We start from the raw sequence: 25,348 nt of genomic DNA on the forward strand, positions 1-25,348 counted from the left end.
ATATTGTAAAGGTTTGAATATATTCAGCTAACATCTTGCGATCACGTAATGCTTTTCTTTCTGTTAATGTGAACCTGTCAGTGCTGTCTTCTTTGTTGACAAATGCACTTTTTGCGCTTTTGTTTTGTGTGTGAGAGTCATAAAAACTATGCCTGTGCTGCTGTTATGAGTTGGGGCAGTCGCCTCGTCAAGCTGCTGGTAACAGTAGGTTTTTGCGGCTGCTCCATCTTTTTACCTTGTACAAAAAAAAATGACTAGATTATCTGTAGGCGATCATGATAATCAACACTTCTGGATCGCTTGTGTTCCTTCACTGCGAATTGTTATCGTTATGACGCATTTCATGAACCCATAAGGGGTTGTATTTTAGGAAAATACTGCGTATGCCGCCGTGGTGGCTCAGTGATTATGATGCTCGGCTGCTGACCCGAAAGACGCGGGTTCGATCCTGGCTGCGGCGGTGAAATTTCGATGGAGGTGAAATTTTAGAGGCCCGTGTACTGTGCGACGTTATTGCACGTTAAGGAATTCCAGATGGTCGAAATTTCCGGAGCCCTTCACTACGGCGTCTCTCATTGCCTCTGTCGCTTTGAGAAGTTAAAGCCCTTAAACCAAACCAAACCATACCAAAATGCAGCGGATTGGGCGGCATAAAGAGACTGGGTTCTTAAAGGAAAATAAATAAATCAATTAAAAATACCCTGTGCCCCTTGGTTTCTGTGGCTGTTGGCTTCTTTCATATTTATAACGAGCCCCTCATTCCCCTTCCCTTGTTTGCTTAATTGCTTAGCGAGGACCTCGGTTCTGGCAGCCTTGACGCCAAGCATAAGAGGGTTCTCACGCAGCTTCCACCCTCTCCGTTCGATGACGTTCTACGTCACACCTGCGGTAACTCAGGACGTTCTACGTCCGCCGCTCATGAACGTGGGTGGCGCTGATGAACACTCTCCAGCGCCAACCCCCCGTCGCAGCCCCTTCAAAGCCTTTGTTCATTACACACCCCGTGGATATAAGTTTTTCCACTATTGCAGCTTAACGAATCAAGATTCACCTCCCTCCCCTTCCTGACACACATCCCCTTTCACACCACTTTCCTTCCCCACCCCCGGGGCCTTCCTCCTCGCTCTCAAGGTTAGGTTACTTGTAAACATAAATACCCCCGAAAGCAGAAGATTTGACAGCCGTCGCCGTAGCTCAGAGGTAGAGCACCAGACGCGTAATTCGGAGGTCGTGGGTTCGGATCCCACCGGCGGCATGTGGTTGTTTTTTCTGCTGCTTTTCTAATCAGTTAGCTTTAAGCGATAACATATTCAGTAATATTCTAAATTGATCAACACCACAAAATAAATAAATTAATTAAAATCCCCTGTGCCCCTTAGTTTCTGTGGCTGTTGGCTTCTTTCCATTAGGTAGGTTATGGCAGGCCATTTTGATGGAGTCGGAATGCAAAAACTCCCTTGTGCTGTGTGATGTCAGCGGATGTAAGTTAACCCAGGGGCATGGAAATTAATCCGCACCCCTCCGCTACGGCGCCCATTATGGTCTTTTTATCCTTTTGAGACTTTAAGCCAAACGTAAGAGCGTAACAAGCAAGCCATACTATACCATCTTTTGGGTATACGCATAGTGCCCACTGAAGTGTCAACACCCGTCCGTCGTCCTTTCTTGGGCTCTATGAAAACGGGGCCGCAAAAGTTGGCGTCGACAGTTTTGCATTACGTTCATAGGGGTGCATACTGTTCGTTCGTTACCCATTGTGGACTACACTATGCTGGGCCCCGCTACACATCTGGATGGCACTGAGTGCACGGTGTTACGGCGATCACAGAGAAGTGCTGGGGCATCCTGTGGCCGTGCCCAGTGCGTACGGCAGAAGGCACGGGGCCTCCAGTTTCGCCAGCTTTAAGTAGTGTAATCATAGGGGCTTGTTATGACAAACGTTTTAAGGAAATAGTAAAAAATAGAGCGGAACGTTGCGTATTCACTCCAGTTTTTGGGGTTGATAAATGGCAAATCAGCAGTGTACTCAAAAAGTAAACCACATATGGCCTACAGAATCCAAGCTCACGACTTCCGTATTTCGTGTACAGTGCTGTGCGATCTCAGCTATGGCAGCGGCTGACCTGTCCTCTACTTACTGGGGTATTTATGCGGTGTTGTACCTAGACTTGAGACAGCTCACCAGTGCCATCTTCGTCCATAGCAGCGGACATAGAACGTCCAATATTTCTCCGAGTGTCGCGTGGAATGTGGCCAGGGAGTGTGGGTGAGAGCTTTCTGAGACCTCTGTTATGCTACCTAAGGCATCGAGATTGCCAGAACCGCGGCCTTGCTTAAGCTGTTGAATAGGCAAAGGTTTGGGAAATGAAGGTCTCTGAAAGACGTATGCTTTAAGCCAACAGTGACCGAACCCCCCCCCCCCCCCCAGAAAAAAACAAAAAAACAAAAAAACCATAGGGTAATGTTCAGTACAAACTCTACTGTCGACCTATGGTAGTTCTTTTTCTTTCTAACCACCTATATTGGAGAACTTAATTGATTATACTGTTAATTTTCCATTGCCCGACAGCACAAAAAAACAACGTGCCGAAACATTTCCCTATCTGTTCCCTGCTTCCGGTGAATGCAGGCTTTCTTAATTCACTAAACAACGGTATGCAGCTTTTCATTATGCACAGTGCGGGAGGGTACATTTTCACGGACGCTGAAGAAAAATCTCTTTTTCCCTTATGTTCAGCTGTGATATTTAGTGTGCCGATGGCTTTGATGCACGCAGCACAAGATGCCGTTCGTTAAAGCCAAACTGTAAATTGTAGGTTTACTGTCCCGAATCTACACTTGCATTATGAGGGACGCGGTATTTGACGGCTCCGGAAGAATTTAGGTCACCTATGATCCTAGTGCACTTAGATCACTTAGGGCACTAACTAACGCACCATGGATTTAGATCACATAGTGCACCAACAAGGCGCATCGCACGGCCGCCTTTTGCGATTGGCTTGCGTAGAAATGCGGCCCCCGCGACCGGGATCGAACCCACGTCTTCCTGATCAATATGCGAGTGCTCTAACCACCAAGCCACCACGGCTGGTGGTTCAATGCGGTTAATAGCGCATGTTTAGGCTAACTATTCCAGGGATTGCGGTTTGTTTCGGTACTAACGAATACATATCGCCACGATTCCTCTAGATGAATGGGTGCATCTGATCGAGATGGCCACATCCAGGAGGTTCAAAGCGAACAGCCCGATACTGCTTCTAGACAACGCACCGGCCCTGGCAGTGTTGCTGCTAGACCGGAAACTAATGGCGCGCGACGATGCTCGGCTTCTGATCTCTTGGAGCCTCGTTCACCAGCTTCTTCCGCTAGCCGACAGCCAGAAGATGAAAGCAGAGGCTCTAAAGAGACATAGCAACCAGCCAGACCGCATCACGCGTTTGTGTTACGAAAATGTCGTCGGTGTGATGCCCTTGGCTGTATCTCTGCGCTACTTCAGCACCCGTAAGTGTTACAAATTTCTCTTCTTGTTTAAAAAAAAAATACTTAGGAGAATCCGCGTATATTGCGGACGCACAGAGTACCTCGCGCTAGTTAATGACGGTTTTTTTCATGGTGTTCATTTTGATTTCTCAGTCACGCTTTTTCCTGTGTTAAACTTAATTTGAGGAACGCTTAGACATGTGATTCCCATCATAATGGAAATGCGAAGTTAGAGTCGCTACAAATGCAAGCAAGAACGAAAAATTTTCCTCGCAGTTTTCACGTCGTAAGCAGTCGCAGCGGTGCTAGTCATCTTGGGAAAGAAAGACGATCTCCAGTAATAGAGGAAGGGGGAAATATTCCCCAGTGCTCCGTAAAATCTCCCTTGAGAGTGAACAATTCTTGCAGTTTTTAAAAATACGCAGAAGCACAGCTCAGCTTCGTCTACTTGATTTTAAACGCCCCTGATTGTGCCAAAATTCCTTATTCTTCCTTAAACTATCATTTATTCGTCCCACTGCGCTTGTGTCGCTCCTGATATGTCTATCGGTTTACCAGCCACCGAGGTGGCTCAGTAGTTAGGCGCCCGCCTGCTGATCCAAAGCAAGCGGGTTCGATCCCGGTCGTGGCGGTCGCATTTCGATGGAGTTGAACTTTTAGAGGTCCTTGCACGTTAAAGAACCCCAGGTGGTCGAAATTTCCGGAGCCCTTCACTACGGCGTCCCTCATAGCCTGAATCGCTTTGGGACGTTAAACCCCCATAAACCACTCGTTTCACGGCATTAAAATTCTCGTAGTGTCGAATAATTTAAAGTTTGCTGTTTGTGTTGTGGCTTTAATGGAACATTCAGGTGACCATAAATTCATTTGGAGCGGGACCGTGAAACATCGGCTAAGTGAGCAATTAATCGATGAACCGTGCGCAAAAAATGAAAAAAAAATACTTATAATTTGGCTGTGTATTGATGTTGTTATCCAGCATACAGAACCTGTATACGGGATGCCCTGCATACACGTTATGTATAGAGGATAACACCAGGATTATATGATAAATTTCTTCACTCGATCGTTTCAGTTACTCTCTTGTTTTTGAAGGAAATCTGCTGGGTATAAAAAGTGGTTCAACTGTGCTGAACCAAGTTTTCACGTTGCGAAGGCAGAGCGCAGAGATCTGGTTTACATACCCCATACCCTGACGTCACAACTGTAAATTGAATCACGTGACACCACGGGATTATCACGTGGCTTCATATTGCCGTCTACCGGCAACTTGAAAGGTCGAAGCTTAAGGCCGAGGTCAAAGGTCAAGTGGTGCAGCACCTAGGTGGACCACACCCGGTAAGGGAAATGTGCAACTATTACTTACCTAAACATGGCTTCAGGGTCATTTGGAGGCTCACTGCAAAATGTGTGTCGTTTGTCAAAGTACAAGGTCAAAGGTTGTCCATTAAGTGGACATCATATGGTTACGTACATATGCATACCAAGACTAGCCGTGCCTTATCTGATGTTTTTTTGAAGGTCATTCGTAGGCTCACTGCGAACTACGTCGTAGCTATAGTAGGTATGTAGCTTTCGCTACAAAAAAAGCCTCATGACCATGCCTTAGCGAGCATGGATGTGATTAATCCCCCTTCAAGTCCAGCGGTCTTATCTTGCGAAGGTGATATAGTTATGCCATGGACGCAGGCACTGGCAGCTACTTGAGGCCAACAGCAAAGCCTTAGTGGGATCCCTCCGGGAAACAGCAATGTGGCTGCAACAAAGTTCAAAGTTTTTCTTTTTTCAAAGTTAGAAGTTTTCAAAGTTTTTCTTTTTTTTCTTTGCTGCCATTACCTGTGTTTAGCCAATGTGAATGTTGTGTCAATATTGTATAATGTTCTTTCGTTTTCTCTTGTACCTGCTCTTTATTGTATACTTCTTATGACGCTTTGCAACTGCCTTTTGTATTAAAAGCCTTGCTGTCAAGCTGCTGCCAAGCGAAAGGGGGCTGCGGCTTAGTCAAGCTGTCTCTCACAGCTTTTTCTGCGCCTCCGCTTTCTGTATCTTAACAAGGCAGAAATAAAAAAATTGAATTTGAATTTAAGGAGCAGGCCCGATGCTGAGTACATTGCGCTCTGGTTTTCGTTTCTCACTTTTACAGCAAAAAGCTTTGCTACAGACGACAATGTGACTGAAGTGAATTTGCAGTTAGTCTCCAGGAGTGTTGTTATGGAACTTGCACTATTATTGTTGAAACTGGACAGAGGTTGGCTCAAAATAAGAATGTTTTTCAGGTGGTCGTACAATAGCATTGCTTTTCAACGTGCGTGAGCGGATAGGTCACGTACGCATGCGTCAATTTTTTTGGGAGCTTCATTTGTTATTTTATTGATTGAGACGCAGTGTTTTCAATGTTCAAAATCAGCTAGTCGGTGTCCAACCATATACCCAAACAGACCAGATAATCGGCGCACATTGGTGGTATTACTCTGGTTCTTTTAAAGGGCCAGCTTTTGCCAATACATTTCCAATGTTGGGCCGGTTAGCTGTGTTGCTTTATGCACAGCGAATGCACCTAGCGCTTGAGCGAAGTCAAGCTTAGTTCAAAAATTGGGCATTCCGCCTAAGTCATTACTCGAGGTTTGATGATAACTAATAGTAGTACAAAGTGGAGGTCTATTTTGTACATTATAGCCTGGGTTCTAAATTTGCCATTAGCCCCCAAACTCAATCTTATTTTTTATGACAATGACGAAGTTTTGACTTCAGTATGGGTCAATGGAACTGTTAAGACAGCGTGCGGTGCATATACCACCCAGCTTAACGTTTCCCTTAAGTTTTAAAGCGTCAGCTCTAATGTTCGCATTCCACAAGGTCGCGCTAGTGTGGAACACAAGGCCATCAAAGTGGGACTAGTGGCTGGTACCATTGGTACACAGATTGTGGGCCACCTAATTGGCGCAGAATGTTCGAAGTACGAGGGGGTACCCAAAAGAAACCGGACTTATTTTCGTTTGAACTTATTTGTTCACATTTTAAGCACAGACCTTCAATCTCCTTCAAAGTATTCCCCACTTGCAAAGATACGCTTGTCGAATCTTTCATTCCATTTTTCAAAACATTCTTTAAATTCATCTTTTGTGATGCTTGACAGTGCCTCCGTCGTTTTTTTCTTCACCTCGGCAACATCAGCGAAAAGCTTTCCATTCACCTGTCTTTTCATTCTAGGAAACAAATAAAGTAGCGCGGGGCAAGGTCGGGAGAGTATGAGGGTTGAGGAATAGGGGTCATGCCATTTTTGGTCCAAAATTGTCGTAGAGACAGGGCTGTGTGAGAAGGGGCATTGCCATGATGGAAAAACCAGTCACCCGACCGCCACAAATCTGGCCGCTTCCACCGCACACTGTTGCCCAATCTTTACAAAACATCCAAGTAGAAAGCCTGGCTAACTGTCTGACCCTGCGGAACAAATTCTCAATGGACGACTCCTCTCGCGTCGAAAAAACAAATCCGCATTGTTTTGAGGTTAGGTTTCACCTGACGAGCTTTCTTGAGGCGAGGTGAATTTGAAGTTTTCCATTGGCATGACTGTTGCTTTGATTCAGGATTGGATTCAGGAACACTTCAGTTGTCCCCATAGCATCGTCCTTGTTCGTCTTTCTTAATATTTCAAGAGTTTCCATTCAGCTTTTTTCGAGCAAAAATCAGAATTTCACCGGCGCATGCTGTTCACGAAAATCAGCCATTGCAAGAACGACATTCACACAAAACAGTCGTCACTCTAAAACTCTGCCTAAACTAGTCTGACCTCCTTCAACGACGGCACTCGGCTTACTGACTCTGGAATGTTCGTTCTATGCGCTCCTAGTGGCAAAACGCGGTACCACAGAAGCTTTGCCGACCAAAAAATTTAGTCCGGTTTCTTTTGGGTACCCCCTCGTAGTGTCAAATGATTCACCCCGTAACAGATCATAAGATTACTAGAAGAATCAAACTGTAGCTCATCATAGATATTCGCATCGACGAATTTTGGTTCACCAAACCACGACTTAAAATTTCAGACGTTCATTACGGCCAAACTAATTGACGCAGGACATTCGAAGTGGTGTCCAACAATATGTCTTCTAGCGCTGTATACGTTGTCATCAGAAAGTGGATATCTTGATATAACAAAAGTTTGTACCGCATATAGGGAAGCTAGCTAATGACGCAATATTAGTTAGATATTGCTAACGCTCGATACTCTTACGTTGCCTCAGCGTTTTTCTGTGTGACGCTTGCCGCATGCTCTGTCGTTGTTGTACCTCAGACCTGACGCCCACCGCTCTGGCTGCCGTCAGTCGGCTGGCGGCGCATTTGAAGCGAACCCTTCTGGAGAAGCTCAACGAAACCGAGTGGATCCAAGGCCCTTTGTGGTGCATGATGTATGAGAAGGCCCTGAAGCTGCGGTTTATAGTGGCTTACCCGGAAGCGGTCAGCACGGAGTCGCTAATTGAAGACTTCTACCGTGAGTATCCAGCGGCCTGTCTGGTCCTGTCGTCTGGTCACGTGACGCTTTGCCTGTATCCTTTAAACCCGCGTTGTACTCTTCCTATGCTCAGTAATTTTTATGCTCGTTGTCAACATTTTCAGGCGATGAAGAGTTCCGCTGAGGGAATCGATTAAGAGGACAATCAGCTTGCTTAGACATTGTCTCCAAGCCGCCGCGGTGGCTCAGTGGTTATGGTGCTCGGCTGCTGACCCGAAAGACGCGGGTTCGATCCCGGCCGCGGCGGTTGAATTTATTTGGAGGAGAAATTCTAGAGGCCCGTGTACTGTGCGATGTCAGTGCACGTTAAAGAACTCCAGGTGGTCGAAATTTCCGGAGCCCTCCACTACGGCGTCTCTCATAGCCTTAGTCGCTTTGGGACGTTAAACCCCATAAACCAACCAACCAGACATTGTCTCCACCCCGTCTTCCCTATTTCAAAGAAAAAAGTATAACATGTCCTTCATCACAATGCCTAGCCCTTCAACCAGGCATAATAGGTCAAGCGTTAGGATTGAAGGCTAGACGTTAAGAGTGAAAAGTGCCACCGCAGCTACCAGGCCGAATACGGCGATTGACCCACAATTGCAAAGATATTCATGCAAACACGCATAGAAGTGGCAATTGAAGCTGGGACATTTTTGAAATATAAGGCTATCGCATTCCACATTGAAGATAACCTAAGCGCCCCTGTGGTTCGCTTCTATCACATTCTCAACTTTTACCTGCTTCTCACAAATCATTGCTGACATTCTTTCATCGAAGTCGTGATCAGTTTAAGCCAAAACATTTTACCTCACACTTTGACGACAAGGAATATATACGACTAAGTCCCGATAAGGAAATGAGCAACTATCAGAGAGACCTTCATGGCCTACGCGTTGAAGAGCGACTGCCAGATTAATGCGGCGGGGTATAAGAAATTGCGACAATATGGCTGCTACATCGCCACGGCCCGTTTGCGCGTCTCCCGCGAACTAACCACAAATGTTGGAATGGCATTGTCTCTGTCAAAATACCGATACAGAAAGCTAAAGACGTTTCATCACTGGCCTTAGCTGGGCGTTAGGCTCGTTTCTGAAGCCGAGTACTGAGAACTCGATTTCATTGCCAATCTGCGTGATAATCACATGACAGGGGCGGAGCTTGCTCTCACTAGTAGACGGGCAGGCCGGCCTTAGGAGAAACCGAGAGCACCGAATAGCTGATTGCAAATGAATGTGCTATCATTGGCTTCTACAGTTGGTGGGTGCTAAAAAAATTGGTGTGGTTTAGCTCTGGTTAAGCCTGGTTGGTTGCGAAAACCTCTCCTCCTCCTCTCCTCCTCCGCTTTTCAAGACGTTCGGCCTGTTGTTCTTCGGTGTCCTCGGCACGTCTTTGTCGCCTAGCTTCATTCCGTATAGCACGGCTGGACTCGCATTATTAACTTGAAGTGGCGTGCTTACCTGCTTCTGATTCTCATCGTTTTCGCAAACGTTCTTCTCGTTGTTCCTCTGTTTACTGGGCGCGTTGTCTTTTCATGGCTTCATTCCGTTTAGCTAGCCTAATCCCAGCTTCTGAACTCGATACAACTCGTTTACTGCTTCGGCTTCTCGTCCTTTCGGCAGTCGTTCTTCTCATTGTTCTTCCATTTCTTGGGCACGTTGTAACCTCTTTCTTGCTTTCTTCCTAGCTTGCTTGGCTGTCGCCTTAGAGTTAAACTGTCCAGAAGCAGTAGAGCAACTAGATTCAGATATGGACTCCTCGTTGGTGACCCATGGCGAGACTCCTCGAGGAGCGCGGCACAACCGACTGCTCTTGGCTGCGGTGGAGAGAGGAAGCTGACGTCACGCGTCGCCATAGCAACGAAGAGGCTGACGTCACACCATCTGTTAGGCGCGGCGGCGGCTCCGCGAGGAGCAGGGGGGTCCACGGATCACGCGACGAGCGGTTAGACCTGGCGTAGTATTGCTTTCGCAATAAAACTCATCAGGCTAGTTTGCTGCTGGCCTACAGAGCGTATCAATTGTTGTGAACCTGTCCAACGACTCTTGCTACGTAAAGTTGTGCCAGTGCTTTTTAAGGCGAAAGCCTTTAATTCCTCATCGTTGTCGACAGTAGGTTGTCCGCAGAAGTTTGTCAGGAGAGGTGTCATGCTTTTGACGGGTGTCCACCGAGATATATGAGACAGTTGCTGCGTGATTTCCTTGCCTCAAATACAATTTTCACGGCGGTTGAATTTCTTTGGAGGAGAAATTCTGTACTCCGTTTCATACATCATGTGCAGCGCGGTGAAGGCTACGGAAGTAGTCCGGAGAAAAAAATAAAGAGAGGTGTATCCCTCCGCGCTGTTTTGTGGCCGTGCGGTCTAACGCGTCGCTCCATCTTCCTCCCTTCCCGTTACGGCGAGGTTTAGGTGTCCACCGAGATATGACAGATACATTTCCTTTCCTCAAAAACCAATTTACCGACGAGCAAGGCGTATTTGTCCGCGTTTCAGATTGGTCCAAATTGTTGTCACGCCGCTTAGCTGGACGCCATTTTCTCAAAAGTAAAAGGGAGGCGGACAGAAAGAGTAAACACGGCGGCCAGCGGGGACAGCGAAAACGTGAAATGGAAAAAGACGACACACGCAAAATACAAAATCACAGATCTCGACCGATTCATTCGCAATATCATCGTTTTTTGTCACGCTGATGACAAATGTATTACCCACGAAGCCTGTCGGCAATGCATTTGTTATTTTTCGCTCACCACAAGCAACGCACTATTTTCTGTCACGGATGCAGGCTACGCAAAAAAGAGCGCTAGCTTTGACAGCGTTGCACCTGATGTATGAAACGGAGTACGATGTCAGTGCACGTTAAAGAACCCCAGGTGGTCGAAATTTCCGGAGCCCTCCACTACGGCGTCTCTCATCGCCTTAGTCGCTTTGGGACGTTAAACCCCATAAACAAAAAAAAATACAATTTTCACTTTCTTCATTACGTCCCCTGATTCTCTCTCTTTTTTCACTCCCACTTCCTCCCTTCCTCTCCAAACGGATGACGGGTGTCCACCGAGATGTGCGAGAAAGTTACTGCGTAATTTCCTTTCCTGAAATACAATTTTCAGTTCCTTCATTACGGTCCCTCTTTCTCTTTCTTCTTTCACTTCCCACTGCCTCCCTTCCTGTGCGGGGCGGTTCAGGTGTCCAACGAGATGACAGAGAATTACCGCTCCATTTCCTTTCCTCAAAAAGCGTTGCGTTCAAAGAGCAAGGCACCGCGCCGAACGGGTGGGGGGTTCCAGTTCCCGTGGACTCCCTGGCAGCGCTACAACACGCTGTCGCGTTCCACTCCTAAAGACGAAGCTTAAGCGACATTAATTAGTAGCTAATCAGCATTTAGCTATTAATTAGTAATTAGCCATTAATTATAACTGGTCATTGTTTAGTAATTATTATTCATTATATGTGACGTCATCTAGTGGTGACTTCACTAGTGTCTCAGAGGCAGTCAAAGTGGTGTGGAAAACGCTTTCGCCTCTACGTAGTTTAGGCAGTCAAAGTGCCTCCCGAATTTTTTTCTCCTATGTGTCTGCTTCTCCCCTTCGGGCAGCAACCAACTAGGACGGTGTGCAGCCCGCTCCGTCTTCAAAAGAAGCACTTTTAATTCTGTGTAACTAATCTACAGATGCAGCTGAGAAATGACATGTTACGTTTGCATATGTTTCATAATGCCTCAAGAAGCCTGTCTTAGGTGTTCGGCTAAAGCCTGCTGTGATAGCACGACAGGTAGCGAATCCATTTGTTTGCATATGTGTACAAGTATTGTAGAGGTAATTGGTTTGTGTTGATATGCGGCCAGTCATCTTTAACTAACTGGAAACAATCTCTCCAGTCTTACAATATTCTTGTTTCACTAGTGTAAAGAGAAAATATACATTCTTAAGCTTATCTCGCAAGTCACGAACGGCACTTTCATGGTCGACCGGTGTGCAGTGGATGTGCCAGACATTGGCGGGAATTTCACTGCTCCTTATCTAGCCGCACGGCGTATCACGACGATGGACTCATTTAGGAGAGATTCCAACGTAAGCTTCGACACAGCCTACGTGAACGCTCTCTTCAATCCACGCCGCCAAAGCATCCTTATCATGGCCGGCCTCCTACAGCCACCAGTGTTCATCCCAGGTGCTCCGGCCGCGTTCAACTACGGAGCTCTTGGACAGGTACGTTCGTTCATGCACTTGATGTCTCTGGCATACGGATCCGGAGGAGATTGCACATCCCCAGAGGGTCACGAGAAAACTGAATAATGAAAAGAAAAAAATTGGCGGGGGCTTAGCTTTGGTTAAGCCTGGTAGGTTGCGAAAGCAGGTGTTTTATACTGCATATGCAGCGCCTCCAGTGGGAACAGCGCGGCGCACCGTGGAAAGCGGCCGCCGTTACCCGACGAGCCGAGTTGGTAGCCCGTCTCTCGCTCCTGGTATGACGTCACGCCAAAACGTCACTAGCGCCTGTACGTAATTTCCTTTCCTCAAATTCATTTTAAGGCGAAAGCCTTTAATGGATCATGCTCGCGGTGTCCGTCCGTGCTCGCGGCGTCCGTCCTTGCGCTGGAATCGTCCCAACTGTGGCCTCTCCTCCGCGCAGCGGCGCAACCTGCTGCGTAATTTCCTTTCCTCTAATTCATTTTCTTCACTACGGGCCCTCTTTGTATTTGCCGGGCTCGCCATTCTGCTTCATAGGCGCGTTGCTTAGCCAACCGCTCTTGCCTTTCTTCATCTGTCTCCTCGTCACGGCGCCGGCGTTTGCGCGCAGCACGTCGCTCCAGCGACGCGTTGTACAACTCCTCAGACATGAATAAGCGGAGCGCGTCTGCGGCGCTCCGTTAATCCTCTCCTAGCGAGCGCCCTCACGCGGCGGGCCGAGGAGCAGGGCGGAATGGTGGGCCTGTTTGGTAAGGCATGTCAAGGGAGAAAACCAGCCAAAAAAAGACGGAAACACAAGAAGAGAACGACACAGGACAACGGCTGGACTAACAACTGAATTTTTCGTTGAGTACAGACCGCCAGGTGATCACCACGCATGCGCCAAGGCAACACTCAAACATGATCACTCAAATAATCAAATTCTTTTGCCGTTAATGCTATCGATGGTGAGCTGACGCAAGCATCACCATGTTTGGCAATCTGGAAGGCCTCAAAGATTTCACAAGCCTTCCGTGTTTTTCCGCAGCCCAGGATGGTGACATCTGCGAAACGTGGGGAACATTTTCCGGGACATCTACTGCAATCCAGAGCAAGATTACCATCTTCACCAGCGCCGACTTTTGTTCTGTGCTTGCGCAACCTCTCGTTCACACAGTCCCCTGTCTGACCTATGTAAAATTTTCCACAGGTCAGCGGAATCTTGTAGATCACTTCGGTCCGGCACTTTGTGTACATAGTTCTATGTTTGGTCGTGCAACGCTTCTTATTTCCGCCAGGCATAATTCGTGCGCAAAGACCTGAAAGCTTAACTGGCGCAGAAAACACCAAATTGACCCCCTGGCGCTCAGCGACTTTCTTAACATTGTGCGCCACTTTGTGCAAATAAGGCATGACTTGCACTTTTTTCCTTTTGTCAGTTGCATCATTGTTTCCCTTCTTGGCCATGCCATTCATCTCCTTTAATACGGATTCAGCGACCGCTCTCAACATTTCTCCTGGGAAGCCTGCATCAGATACACGTTGGGCTTGCGTGGTGACACTGGTTGACACAGTGTGGCAGCAACTTTTTTTTCTTTTTTTCACGGCGTTATGGAAACAAGCCTTGGAAATACCTCGCTTGACTAGTTTAGAGTGGTTAGAGGCAAAGGGTAGCAGCCCCTTTTTTGTTCTTGGTGAGTACATCCAGCACACATGGCCTTTACCAGAAAAGGTTAGCAACAAGTCTAAAAAACGGATGGAATTGTTAGTGGCCAGTTCGTGAGTAAACGTCAAATGGGCTGAGCAGCGCCTAAAGGCACCCAAAACATGTTCAACCATCATCTTATAGGAGTCAATAGGTCCGAGGAGGCCGTCACGTGGTAGCCGCCGCGCCGAGTGAAGGAACGACTAAGGCCGAAGAGAGCAGTTGGGGCCCCTGCTCTCACTCTGGTCGTGACGTCACGCTGTCACATGGTCGTGCGCCGCAGCTGCGCCGGAGCGAAGGAACGACCTCCACCGACGGCAGAAAAGTGCTAGCAATATTGCTTTCGCAATAAAAAATTGGCACTGGCTTAGCTTGGTTAAGCCCGGTAATTGCGAGAGCAATTTCCCCTGGCTGCGCCTCAACACGGCTCCCGACCCCGTGTATATTACGTAGACGTAGCAGGGCCATCGCCCATGGGATTTTACACGGCCGCTGTCGTTCGCCAGGAAATGCACGTTGATGGACTCCCTTTTCGAGCCCCGAATTCAATGCGAGCCGAGGAAGTAGCGATAGCGCTTGCTGCCGCCCACGCCAATTCGAGAATCATCATTACGGACTCCCGAAAAGCATGTGATCATTACTTGGCAGGGGAGATCTCCCCCTTAGCTGCTTGCATTCTAAGGCGGACCGCCACTGATCCAACACCGAAAAGAATCATTTGGGCTCCTGGCCATCAGGGCTTACGAGGTAATGAGGCCGCTGACGCGGCTGCCCGAGCGCTTATTCACCGGGCTCCTCATCCCAGCTCTTCTGGCTCGGAGACTAACAAGCCGCTGCTGCGATTCAGGGAAATAATAACGCATTATACCGACAACCACCGCCTTTTCCCGGCCCCTGGGGGCTGAGTAAGACGGAGGAGCGAACTTCAAGGCGCCTGCAGACAGGAACTCTACTCTGTCCTGCAATCTTAAAGCATTACGATCCTAACACGGATGGGCGATGCCCGCACTGTGGGGAGACCTGTGATATCTTCCACATGGTGTGGGCATCTACTCAAAATCCCCACCTCCCCACCTCCCCCCTTCCCCCACCCCTTCCAGAGAGGCATGGGAGACTGCCCTCCTCAACTGCTCCTCGCTCGAGTCCCAAAGGGCTCTGGTGAAACGGGCGAGAGACGGGGCATTGTCATGCGGTGCCCCGGACTAGGGACGCCGACCATGTAGCGGGGCCACTCTGTGGCTCCCAAACTCTATTTCAGAAATTAAAAGTTTTCACCACCACCACCTAGGTTGGCTGGTGGTGTGTCTTGGTGGTGCTCTTAGTAAGGGTTATGTTATCAAAGTTAGTTAATGACGCTTAAGCTTCGTCTTTAGGAGTGGAACGCGACAGCGTGTTGTAGCGCTGCCAGGCAGTCCACGGAACGCCACCACCCGTTCGGCGCGATGCCTTGCCCTTTGAACGCGACGCTTTTTGAGGAAAGGAAATTACGCAGTAATTCTCTGTCATACGTCTCGCGAGAACCACCACCGGGAGACACATCCTACACACCCTCGGTATACGCCTACCAGCTACCGATCCCACACAGCTCCAGGTACCCCGCCTCATTCACCGCGATTTATTTATTAAACCTCCCCCCAAAAACATGCATCCCACCTACCACGAACCCCGCCGCAGAGCTCGCTCACGGGCACTCCACAAATACTATGGCACGGAACCGTATGCCGTTTGGGTGGATGCCGCATGCACGGGCGAGGACGCGGTTGTCGCCATCACGAACCCCTCCCTCCAACCCATTGCCACACTTCACATAACCCCTACTGCCACTTCGGAGGAGGCCGAAGAGGCCGCCATTGCCCTGGCCATCACCCGCACGGAGGCGCGATATATACTGTCAGATTCCAAAACTGCCATACTAAATTTTGCTCGCGGGAGAGTTCACGTCCCTGCATTTCGCATACTGGACTCCCTCGCCGCGCACCCGCCCCGCCATGTGGAGCTGATATGGGTGCCTGCCCACTCCGGGAATCCCGGAAACGAGGCCGCCAACGCTTTAGCCCGAGCTTCTCTCAACCGGGCACCGGCGGCCTCCGACCTGGGGTTCTCGCGGGAGCGCATGCACTCATTCAGTGAAATGACGCAGGCCTACAAAGCCGAGCGTCGGCTCTACCCCCCACCTCATCCTTCCCTCGACAATTACCATCAGACACTTTGGAGGCGGCTCCAAACACGCACTTTGCCCTCCCCTTATATACGCTCGCGATATCACCCAGTCCACACGAACCCTTCCTGTACCCTCTGCCACCACCCCAAAGCCACCCTCGACCATATTCTTTTCCTCTGCCTGGCGGATCCTCCCCCGCGGGGCCTGGAGCACCTTACCTCATGGGAGGCTTGGGAGACCCTACTGCGCTCCGAGGACCCGGCCAAGCAAGCCATCGCCACCGGCCGGGCTGCCAGCGTCATGAGCCTCCGGGACATGAACGTTTGAGTGCAGTGGGGCCGTGCGGGGGCCCAAGGACCGACGTGTCCAAAACTCCCTTGTTATAAATAAAGTTTTCATCATCATCATCTCTGTCATCTCGGTGGACACCCGAACCGCACCGCACAGGAAGGGAGGAACGCCACCACCCGTTTTGCCCTTTGAACGCAAGGCTTTTTGAGGAGGAGATGACGCAGTAATTCTCTGTCATCTCAGTGGACACCCGAACCGCACCGCTCACCGCTGTTGGCAGCTACCGCCGCTCCACACTGACGGCGCGAGCTGGGGCCCTCGTTTTTCGCAGCTGGTGTGACGTCACGACAGAGGTCAAGCTAAAGGTCAATGGTAACTACCGCCGTGCCACGCTGAAGGCACAAACTGCTAGCAGTATCGCTTTCGCAATAAAAAATTGGCAGTGGCTTAGCTGTGGTTAAGCGTGGATATACAAGCGAAGTTAGGCTTGGTTTGACGTCATGGCTGTCGCAGTTCGCGCACAATGCACTGGGAGCACCACGATAACGGTGGAAGCCGTCGGCCGTCCACACACTGCCTGTACGGAGGAGGAGGAGGAGACGCGCGTGTAGTTAATACGGTGCTGTCTCAGAAGGTTCCTGTAGAGACATGTACTGTGGTGTCCATTCCTTTTGGGTGTACACCAAGATATGAGAGACAGGCATTTCCTTTCCTTAAAGCCAATTTTCATTTCATTTTGTTAAGGCCCTCACGGCGCGGTTCGGGTATCCACCGAGATATGTTTTTTTCTTGGCGCACTGTTTATCTTTTATTTTTTTTTAATTATGATATTTTAGTTCTTTCATTTCTTTTTTTATTCTCGTTTCTGTGCTTATTTTTATTCTTTTTTTTATTACGGAGTCGGCGGCCACCTGCGCTGTGCGTGACGTCGCTCGCTTTTGCGCATGCGCAGAAGTGTCAAATCTGGCCTCCGGCTCACGCGAAGCGCGGCGTCGACGAGCCTAGTGAAGCCTTTCGCTTGAAAACTGAAATCAGCTTTTCATCCACCATCCTCACACTACCTCTCCCTCCAGACACCTCACCAGCGGCTGCCGAGGAAGCCGCCATTGCACTTGCTATCACCCGCACGGAAGCCCGATATATTTTCAGTGACTCTAAAACTGCCATTGTAAATTTTGCTCGAGGCCGAGTCCATGTCCCTACTTTCGGCATACTGGACTCGCCCGATGCACCCCCACCCCGCCAAGTGGAGCTGATATGGCTGCCTGCGCACTTCGGGAATCCCGGAAACGAGGACGCCAGCCTTTTAGCCCGAGGTTGTTTAACTGGGCTCAGGTGGCCTTGGTTCCGGGATTCACGAAGGAGCGCATGCACTCACTCAGCGAGCTGACGCAGGCGTACAGAGCCTCACGCCAGATCTACCCCCGTTCCACCTTTCCCTAGATAACAAACACGCAGTACTCTGGCGCAGACTACAGACACACACTCTCCCCTTACCCTTTACCCTATCCCGCTATCATCCCTCCTTCCCGACTCCTGTTACTACAATGAAGGCGCATAACTGCCCTCTTGGAGCTATGTAAGTGACTCTTAAGCGAAGTGACGGTAGTGCAGGTGTGTGCTGCATGCGTTGGCATTGGCAACGTTGTGCCAGAAACGCGGCGCTGAAGCCATAGGCCGACGGCGTTCGTTGTGTTCATTGGCGTTGGCGTTGTCAGCGTTTTACGCTCCGATCATATTAAGGAAAGGAAGGCGAGGGCGCGCGCGGCGAGGCACGCCAGCTGTGCGTAGTGACGTCACTTGCTCCTCGCGCATGCGCAGCACGGCTCTCCAGGAGCCACGCGAAACGGCTCAACATCTGCCAGTGAAGCTCAGGCTGCAAAAGGCCTCCTGAAGAGTAGAGACAAGCCGGAAAACCATAGGATTTGGTTATCTGCCTCCAACCCTTGGCAGCTGTCAGTTTGTTTTCACTTTCTCAGGGTGAAATTGTACTTGCATCATTGCTCAGACGGATCAGCCGTTAGACGTGGGATGTTCCCGCTCATCAACAGCTTGAATTGAAAGAGTCGCGGTGCTGCGCATAACTTTTGGCGGTAGCACTGTGCAAAGAGGAAAGGACGGCTGTCTTTAGAGATTGTACAGCATTGTTCTTTGCTCGTGTGGAACCTGGTGGAACACATCGCCGTCAAATCCATGCGCTTGGCCAGGCAGTGTCTTCACTGTGTCAGCATATTGGTAGAGTCAACAAGCCCGAAGTCAAACGTCATATGCTTTTTCATCTGAGAGTTGGAAAATTATGTTCAAGTTGTACGGAATGTAAATAGTATGCGGGACGGATTTCGTGAAGACGAGTGAGATAGTGGCACACCAGCGGCTCCTCAAATCACGAAGGCGTCCATTCTGGTTGCTATAAATCTTCTGTGGCACGTGTAAAAGGGTGGAAGGGTGTGTATCACTGCAGGGCAATGGCAACCACACGTAAGTTCCCAGAAGGTTCCCGTTATCGCTAAGGGTAACCAGACTGCCATTAAAACTTCTCAGAAAGCCTCAGGTTCACATCAGACAAGATATCAACGCGGCTGACGAAGAGTGCCGACCGCAGTGTAGACACTTAAACGCCAATTAAATTTCTCCACTGTCACAGCAGACTAGTTGCTCTTGTCAAAGGCATATTCCTTTGAAAAACACTACTTGTGCCACGTTACCGGCACGTTTCAGAGTTTTAAGAATTGCCACCCTAAGAAGGTGCACCCTGAAACCGAATCTTTTTGAGTTTAGCATTGCATCTCGGATACATGCACCTCAGCTGCATCTCGACGAGAATGAACGCGGCAGTGGAAATCCGTGCTATAATATGTGGCCATTTGTACATTTTAAGGCGGAAGCCTTTAATGTCTCATCGTTGTAAGCAGCAGTTGTCGACAGAAAATGTCACGCTTTTCAATTAGTGGAAAAGGTCGTGACGTCACAGTGCGCGAATTTCAAACGGGGCCAATTGCACTTTGGCTAGTAACCATACAACCAATTGAAGGGATCGTATAGTGATGCTCCAAGTAAGTGGGACTGAGCTTAGTTAATTGCTTAATTACCCAATTAGCTTTACTAGTCAGGCCATATAAATAAATAAAAGCGATTAAGAAATTGGTCGAGCTCAGGAATCGAACCCCGGTCTTCGGCGTGAGAGACGAGCACGCTATCCACTCCGCCATGCCAGCTTTTTTTTTTTATTTATTGACTCGGCCATTCCAAACCATCGACTCCGCCATGCCAGCTCGATGGTTTGGAATGAACAAAGGCGCGTCTAGTGAATACGGTGTCTTCACTCACTCTCATCCTCCTCCATTCCCTTCCGGCGAGGTTTAGGTGTCCACCGACAAATGAGAGACAGATACATTTCCTTTCCTCAAAAACCAATTTACCGACAAGCGAGGCGTAGAACCGAATGGGCGATGGCGTTCTATGGACTCCTTGGCAGCGCTGCAAGACGCTGTCGCGTTCCACTCTTAGGGGCGAAGCTTAACATCTTAACCACACATCAGTGACCCCACTCTAGGTCAAAAAAGTGCCCCCCTGAATTTTGACGGGTGTCCACCGAGATATGTGAGACAGTTACTGCGTAATTTCCTTTCCTCAAATACAATTTTCATTTTCTTCATTACGGCTACTCTTTATCTATCTTCTTTCACTCCCACCTCCCTTCCTCTACGGTGCGGTTCAGGTGTCCACCGAGATGACAGAGAATTACTGCGCCATTTCCTTTCCTCAAAAAGCGTTGCGTTCAAAGGGCAAGGCATCGCGCCGAACGGGTGGTGGCGTTCCGTGGACTCCCTGGCAGCGCTACAACGCGCTGTCGCGTTCCACTCCTAAAGGCGAAGCTTAAGCGTCATTAATTAGCAGTTAATTAGCATTCAGGCATTAATCAGTAAATAACAATTAATTAGTGATTTGCCATCACTTAGTAATTAGTACTCAAATATACGTGACGCCACAGTGCCACAGAAACAGCGAAGGTGGTGCGCTTCCGCCTCTACCCACTTTAGACAGTCAAAACGCCCCCTGAATTTTTACCAGCCGTCTTATCAAAGGTAAAACCCTGTTTCTTTTCGTTGTCGGAAAAATCCTTTCACTGTATGTGCTCTCTTCAATGCTCCCAGATCGTCGGCCATGAACTTATGCACGCCTTTGACGTTGGAGGCATTACTAGGAGCGCCTGGGTAAAACGGGTCAGCTTCGAAAACACCCCGACGAAGCAGCTGTACACATCGAAAGTGCTGTGCCTCCGATCGTCTTACACGCAGGTACGTGACCATCCCAGATGTCAATGTCTTCAGGGGGAAAGCCAAATCAGTTTGACATTAAAGCACACCATGAAAATAACTTCTCAACCAAACAACATGTTGAATAATTTGGTTGGAATCTGACATTCTTTCAAGAGCGCGAAAGGAGATGGAAAAAATTACTGGCTAAACTGGGCTACAGTTGAGTTAAAGCAGTCGGCGAGCGCTCTAATGTTAATTCTTTTTCCACAAAGGCCTACTTTTTGTTCCCTTTTTTGTTTATCTTTTTCTCCTCCCTGGTCCTGTTAGCTTTGGTTGACATGAATTAGCTTGGATGGGTTTGGAGCGGTCACAGAAAATTTGCAGTGGCTTAGCTCTGGTATGTCATGATACACGTAGCGTGAGGTGAAGGCGAGGTGTCCACATCTCGGTGGACACCTGAACCAGAGAGAAAGCGCATAACTGCCCTCTTGAAACAGTGGACACCTCAACCACGGCCGCTCAATGGAGAGCGCACCAAGTGCGCCTCCATTGAGCGGCCGTGCCTCAACCATGTTTTAAAGGAAGCTAAGTGGCGGTAGTGACAGGTGTGCGCTGCATGCTTTGGCATGGACAACGTTGTGCCATAAGTCGTCGACGTTCGTTGTGTTCATTGGAGTTGACGTTGACAACGTTTTACACTCCGATGATTTTGAGGAAAGGAAGTGCGCATAGTGGCTCCCTGGGTCAGTGGACGCGTGGATCGTGCTTGTAGGTATACGTAGGGTGATGAGAGAGAGATGTGGGCTGCAGGCATTGACAAGGTTGTGCCATAAATGCGGCGCTGAAGTCATAGGCGGTCGGCGTTCATTGTTAGTTTGTTGGTTTATGCTGTTTAACGTCCCAAAGCGGCTCTGGCTATAAGAGACGCCGTAGTGAAGGGCTCCGAAAATTTCGACCACCTGGTGTTCTTTAACGTGCACTGACATCGCAGAGTACACGGGCCTCTAGAATTTCGCCTCCATTGTAAATTCTACCACCGCGGCCGGGATCGAACCTGCGTCTTTCGGGTCAGCAGCCGAGCGCCATAACCACAGAGCAATTGTGTTGACTGGAGTTGGCGTTGTAAACGTCTTACACTCCGGTCATTTTAAGGAAAAGGCGAGCGCGCGCGGCGAGGCACGCCAGCTGTGCGTAGTGACGTCACTTGCTCCTCGCGCATGCGCAGCACGGCTCTCGAGGAGCCACGCGAAACTGCTCCACCTCGGCCCGTGTAGCTCACGCTACAAAAACATACAACAGTTATCGGTCACTCGACGACTGAAGGGGGGCTCCCCATAACCACTCCCTCCGTAATGGTAGGATAAAGTTAATACGGAGGCGAAAAACAGAAGTTGTGGAAACATCACTGTCGCAGTAACTGTCCGACACTCACTCCTCGGCATGCGCAGTTGGGGCTCTCCGGGGCTCCGCGAAATCGCTCACACCTACACGCTACGAAAAAAAACCGGCCCAGGGGGGAGAAAAGGGAACTTAAGTCCTCAAAGCGCCCCGTTAGTCCCTAAATTTGCACACGGTACTCTTGTTGCCACAAATGCGCGCCGTGCGCAAATTCAACGGACTAACTGCCGAGAAAGGGACGAACGGGGGGCGAATCGTAGCATAGCAGCACGCGAAAATCGCGCGAGAAGACCTCGACTGCAATAGTACTCGATTTTTGAAGCGCAGGACGTCGTCTGAAGGCAGTGAGAGCACTGCCGCTGCCGGTGACGAAGCGGATAGACTCTTTTGCGTGAGAAAAAGGCTTCGTGCAACCGGAACGGCTGGCAGCTGTGCAATCGCATAAACAACTACTACGAGCTTCAATACGTGTCAAATGTGGGTTGTAAAGGTTAGGGTTGAGCAAGTATACGTAGTTTCATATCGTTGCCATTTGTTTACTAGCTTATGGGATGCTGTGTGAGTATCGGCGACACTTAGCGAAACGGTGAGTGGCAAGCAGTCAATTCCCTGTCACCTCTACCCGCGAGTAACAAAAAACGAGGTGAACCATGGCCTTCTATATTGTTTTTCTAACAGGGTACATATGCAGCTGCCAATTGCCTGAAATAAGTACACCATTTAGCAAAAAAAAAAGAAAGAAACGAAAAGAACTGTTGTGGTTGTGAAGTGCCGGTCGTAATGTACACACAGTGCATCATTTCATTTTTGGCCAAAATGCGATTCAGACCGCTGTGCGTGCGCATTAAAACTTAACGCAGCTTGTTGCAAAAGCATGACAGCAAAATCGCAATACTGTGCTCTAAACAGCATTACCTTTGACAACAGTTCGTGTGGTAAAGACAGGCAATATGAGAGTTTCTGCTGTGGTGGCCCAGTCATTTCCGTACGCTGCTCCTGATCCAAAGGTTGTCGGTTCGAGTCCTGGTGTTTTCGTGTGTGTTTATTTGTTTCCTTTATCGTTGTTATCTGTGTGGAGCTCTGTTGTAAACTATCCCTCTCTAAATTACGCTTGGAATCGCGCGCCATTTACATTTTTTTATTAAACGTCTGCTCCCGGGGACGAACTGTTGCACCGCCTTCTAAGCGGACCAACAGTTAGACCCTTTGCAGTTAGTCCCAAAAAGGACGAATTCCAGTGGCACGTCAGTTTGTCCCCAAAAACCCTAATCTCTGGCCCCTGTTAGTCCCTTTTTTCTAAGAGTGTAGCTAGTGTTGCTTCCGCAAGAAAAGAGCATTGGCTAATGGCATACGGAAGTAATTCCGCTATTGCGATAACTTTTTTAGCACCAAGTAGACCGACCACCATCGCGGCGTGCGGAATTCATTGCACTACAGTCGAGGCAACTTATATGAAACATGAAGATCAACCGGATGACGTTTCTCATATTTAAAGTTCGTATTAAGTGGAGTTCTCATAATACAACTTAAAATGCGCCCCGCCGCGGTGGCTGAGTGGTTACGGTGCTCGGCTGCTGGCCCGAAAGACGCTGGTTCGATCCCGGCCGCGGCGGCTGAATTTCGATGGAGCGAAATTCTAGAGGCCCGAGTTCTGTGCGATGTCAGTACACGTTAAGGAACCCCAGGTGGCCGAAATTTCCGGAGCCCTTCACTACGCCATCCCTCATAGCCTTAGTTGCTTTGGGATGTTAAGCCACAATAAACCAAACAACTTAAAATGCTAAATCACGCCAAAGTGTTGCTGATTTTTCTTATAAGTTCCTATGCACATGTGCTTTCCGAGCTCTTCAGAGCAGCGTTAAGCTCCTTGCCAAGATCCTCGCTGACGAAAAGGTGCTCTAAGAGTCGATGTAACTAATCGCTGTTGAAGCGTTCACACCAACTGGTAGATACTTGGCTTTGTTTCTTAGGTACAGCGTTTGAAAGGGGTGTGCAAAATGGGGACGGAGCTCCGGGCGGACACGAATTTTTGGTATTGAGACCATAGAAAGTATTGTATAGTCGTTTCCTATAGCTTTTAAGGCGGTAATGGACGCTTGGCAAGTGATACGCGCGTCACACAACATGGTTGTGCCTGATTTAAAAAAAAAATGTATGAATAAGCCAGTCGTCAGTAACACTGTCGGTGAGTCGACGAGCACCACCCTTGCGCTTTCCAAAGGTTAAGGTCACTGCGATTGCGCCACACTTCTATTAGCAGCACGTCCGGTGGAAACATAGTTCGAGGTTTGACTTGCAAAGCGAACAAAATTTGGTACACATGAAAGCCTTGAGGCGACTTACAAATGATGAAAATTTGTGGGCGCGAACAAACAAAAGACAGAGAAGAAACCACGCCTTTTCTTTTGTTTGTTCCATGTCTTTTGTTTGTCTTTTGTGCCGCCACGGTGGCTCAGTGGTTATGGTGCTCGGCTGCTGACCCGAAAGACGCGGGTTCGATCCCGGCCGCGGCGGTTGAATTTCTTTGGAGGAGAAATTCTAGAGGCCCGTGTACTGTGCGATGTCAGTGCACGTTAAAGAACCCCAGGTGGTCGAAATTTCCGGTTCCCTCCACTACGGCGTCTCTCATAGCCCGAGTCGCTTTGGGACGTTAAAACCCCATAAACCAAACCTAAACCATCTTTTGTTTGTTCTTTTGTTTGTCTTTTGTTTATTCTTTTGTTTGTCTTTTGTTTGTTCTTTTGTTTGTCTTTTGTCTTTTGTTTGTTCGCGCCCAGAAATTTTCATCGTGAACAACCTACAACTAGCCCAGCTTTTCATTCTGTTCGACTTACAAATCAACGAAACAGGTTACGATGCTATGGTGCAAATCAGAAAGGTGCTGCCTGACATTTACACGGTCGCGCGTTCATTTATTGACGAGAGATGATTTGTTACTTTATTTGAAGTCGAAGTGACATGCTTGTGTCAGAGTTTGTAACGACTTGTGTGTTCAGCCACCTGACAAAATGAGCTGTTTTCGAAAACGTAGTTAACATTTACTTCAAGTTGTGTGTTGCTATGGTTTACGGTGTCTTAAAAGCGTCTTTTGGTGTAAAGTTAAGTGATTTGAGTTGTTATTAGCTGGAGAGACTAATTTCTCCATTTGTCAGTCTATAAAGTCAGCCATTCAGTCGTTGTCATTAATGACACGTATACTATCGGCTATAAAGTCTCCAGGGCGGGTGAAAACCGATTTCAGTGTAGAGTTAGTTCTTAGGATAGTTGGTACATTTGATTTAAACTCATAGTTTTCGGGAGCACGCAAGCGACCTAAGGAATGCTGAAGGTGCTAACCTTGTCGAGCACTGTGCTACTTGCAAGGATTGTACATCGTTTTTTTCGGGAATGAA

General features: G+C 48.6%; 1 protein-coding gene across 4 annotated transcripts in view; it reads left to right on the forward strand.

Annotated features, from left to right (window-relative positions):
* The window catches only part of LOC149331763 (membrane metallo-endopeptidase-like 1), a 607,819-nt gene that overhangs the window by 581,268 nt on the left and 1,203 nt on the right, over positions 1 to 25,348 (forward strand). For 2 of the 4 annotated variants that reach the window (XM_089556867.1, XM_089556868.1), the window contains 4 exons: positions 3,190 to 3,501; positions 7,772 to 7,969; positions 11,952 to 12,181; positions 20,454 to 20,597. In XM_089556867.1, the coding sequence (XP_089412993.1) occupies positions 3,190 to 3,501; positions 7,772 to 7,969; positions 11,952 to 12,181; positions 20,454 to 20,597 (884 nt within the window). Of the gene's footprint in view, positions 1 to 3,189; positions 3,502 to 7,756; positions 8,025 to 11,951; positions 12,182 to 16,421; positions 20,385 to 20,453; positions 20,598 to 25,348 lie in introns of those variants that run through there. The other 2 variants (XM_089556869.1, XM_089556871.1) reach the window with 2 other exon arrangements.

Source organism: Amblyomma mixtum, chromosome 8 (assembly GCF_055824585.1).
Source record: "Amblyomma mixtum isolate Tamu chromosome 8, ASM5582458v1, whole genome shotgun sequence".
Lineage (NCBI taxonomy): Eukaryota > Metazoa > Arthropoda > Arachnida > Ixodida > Ixodidae > Amblyomma > Amblyomma mixtum.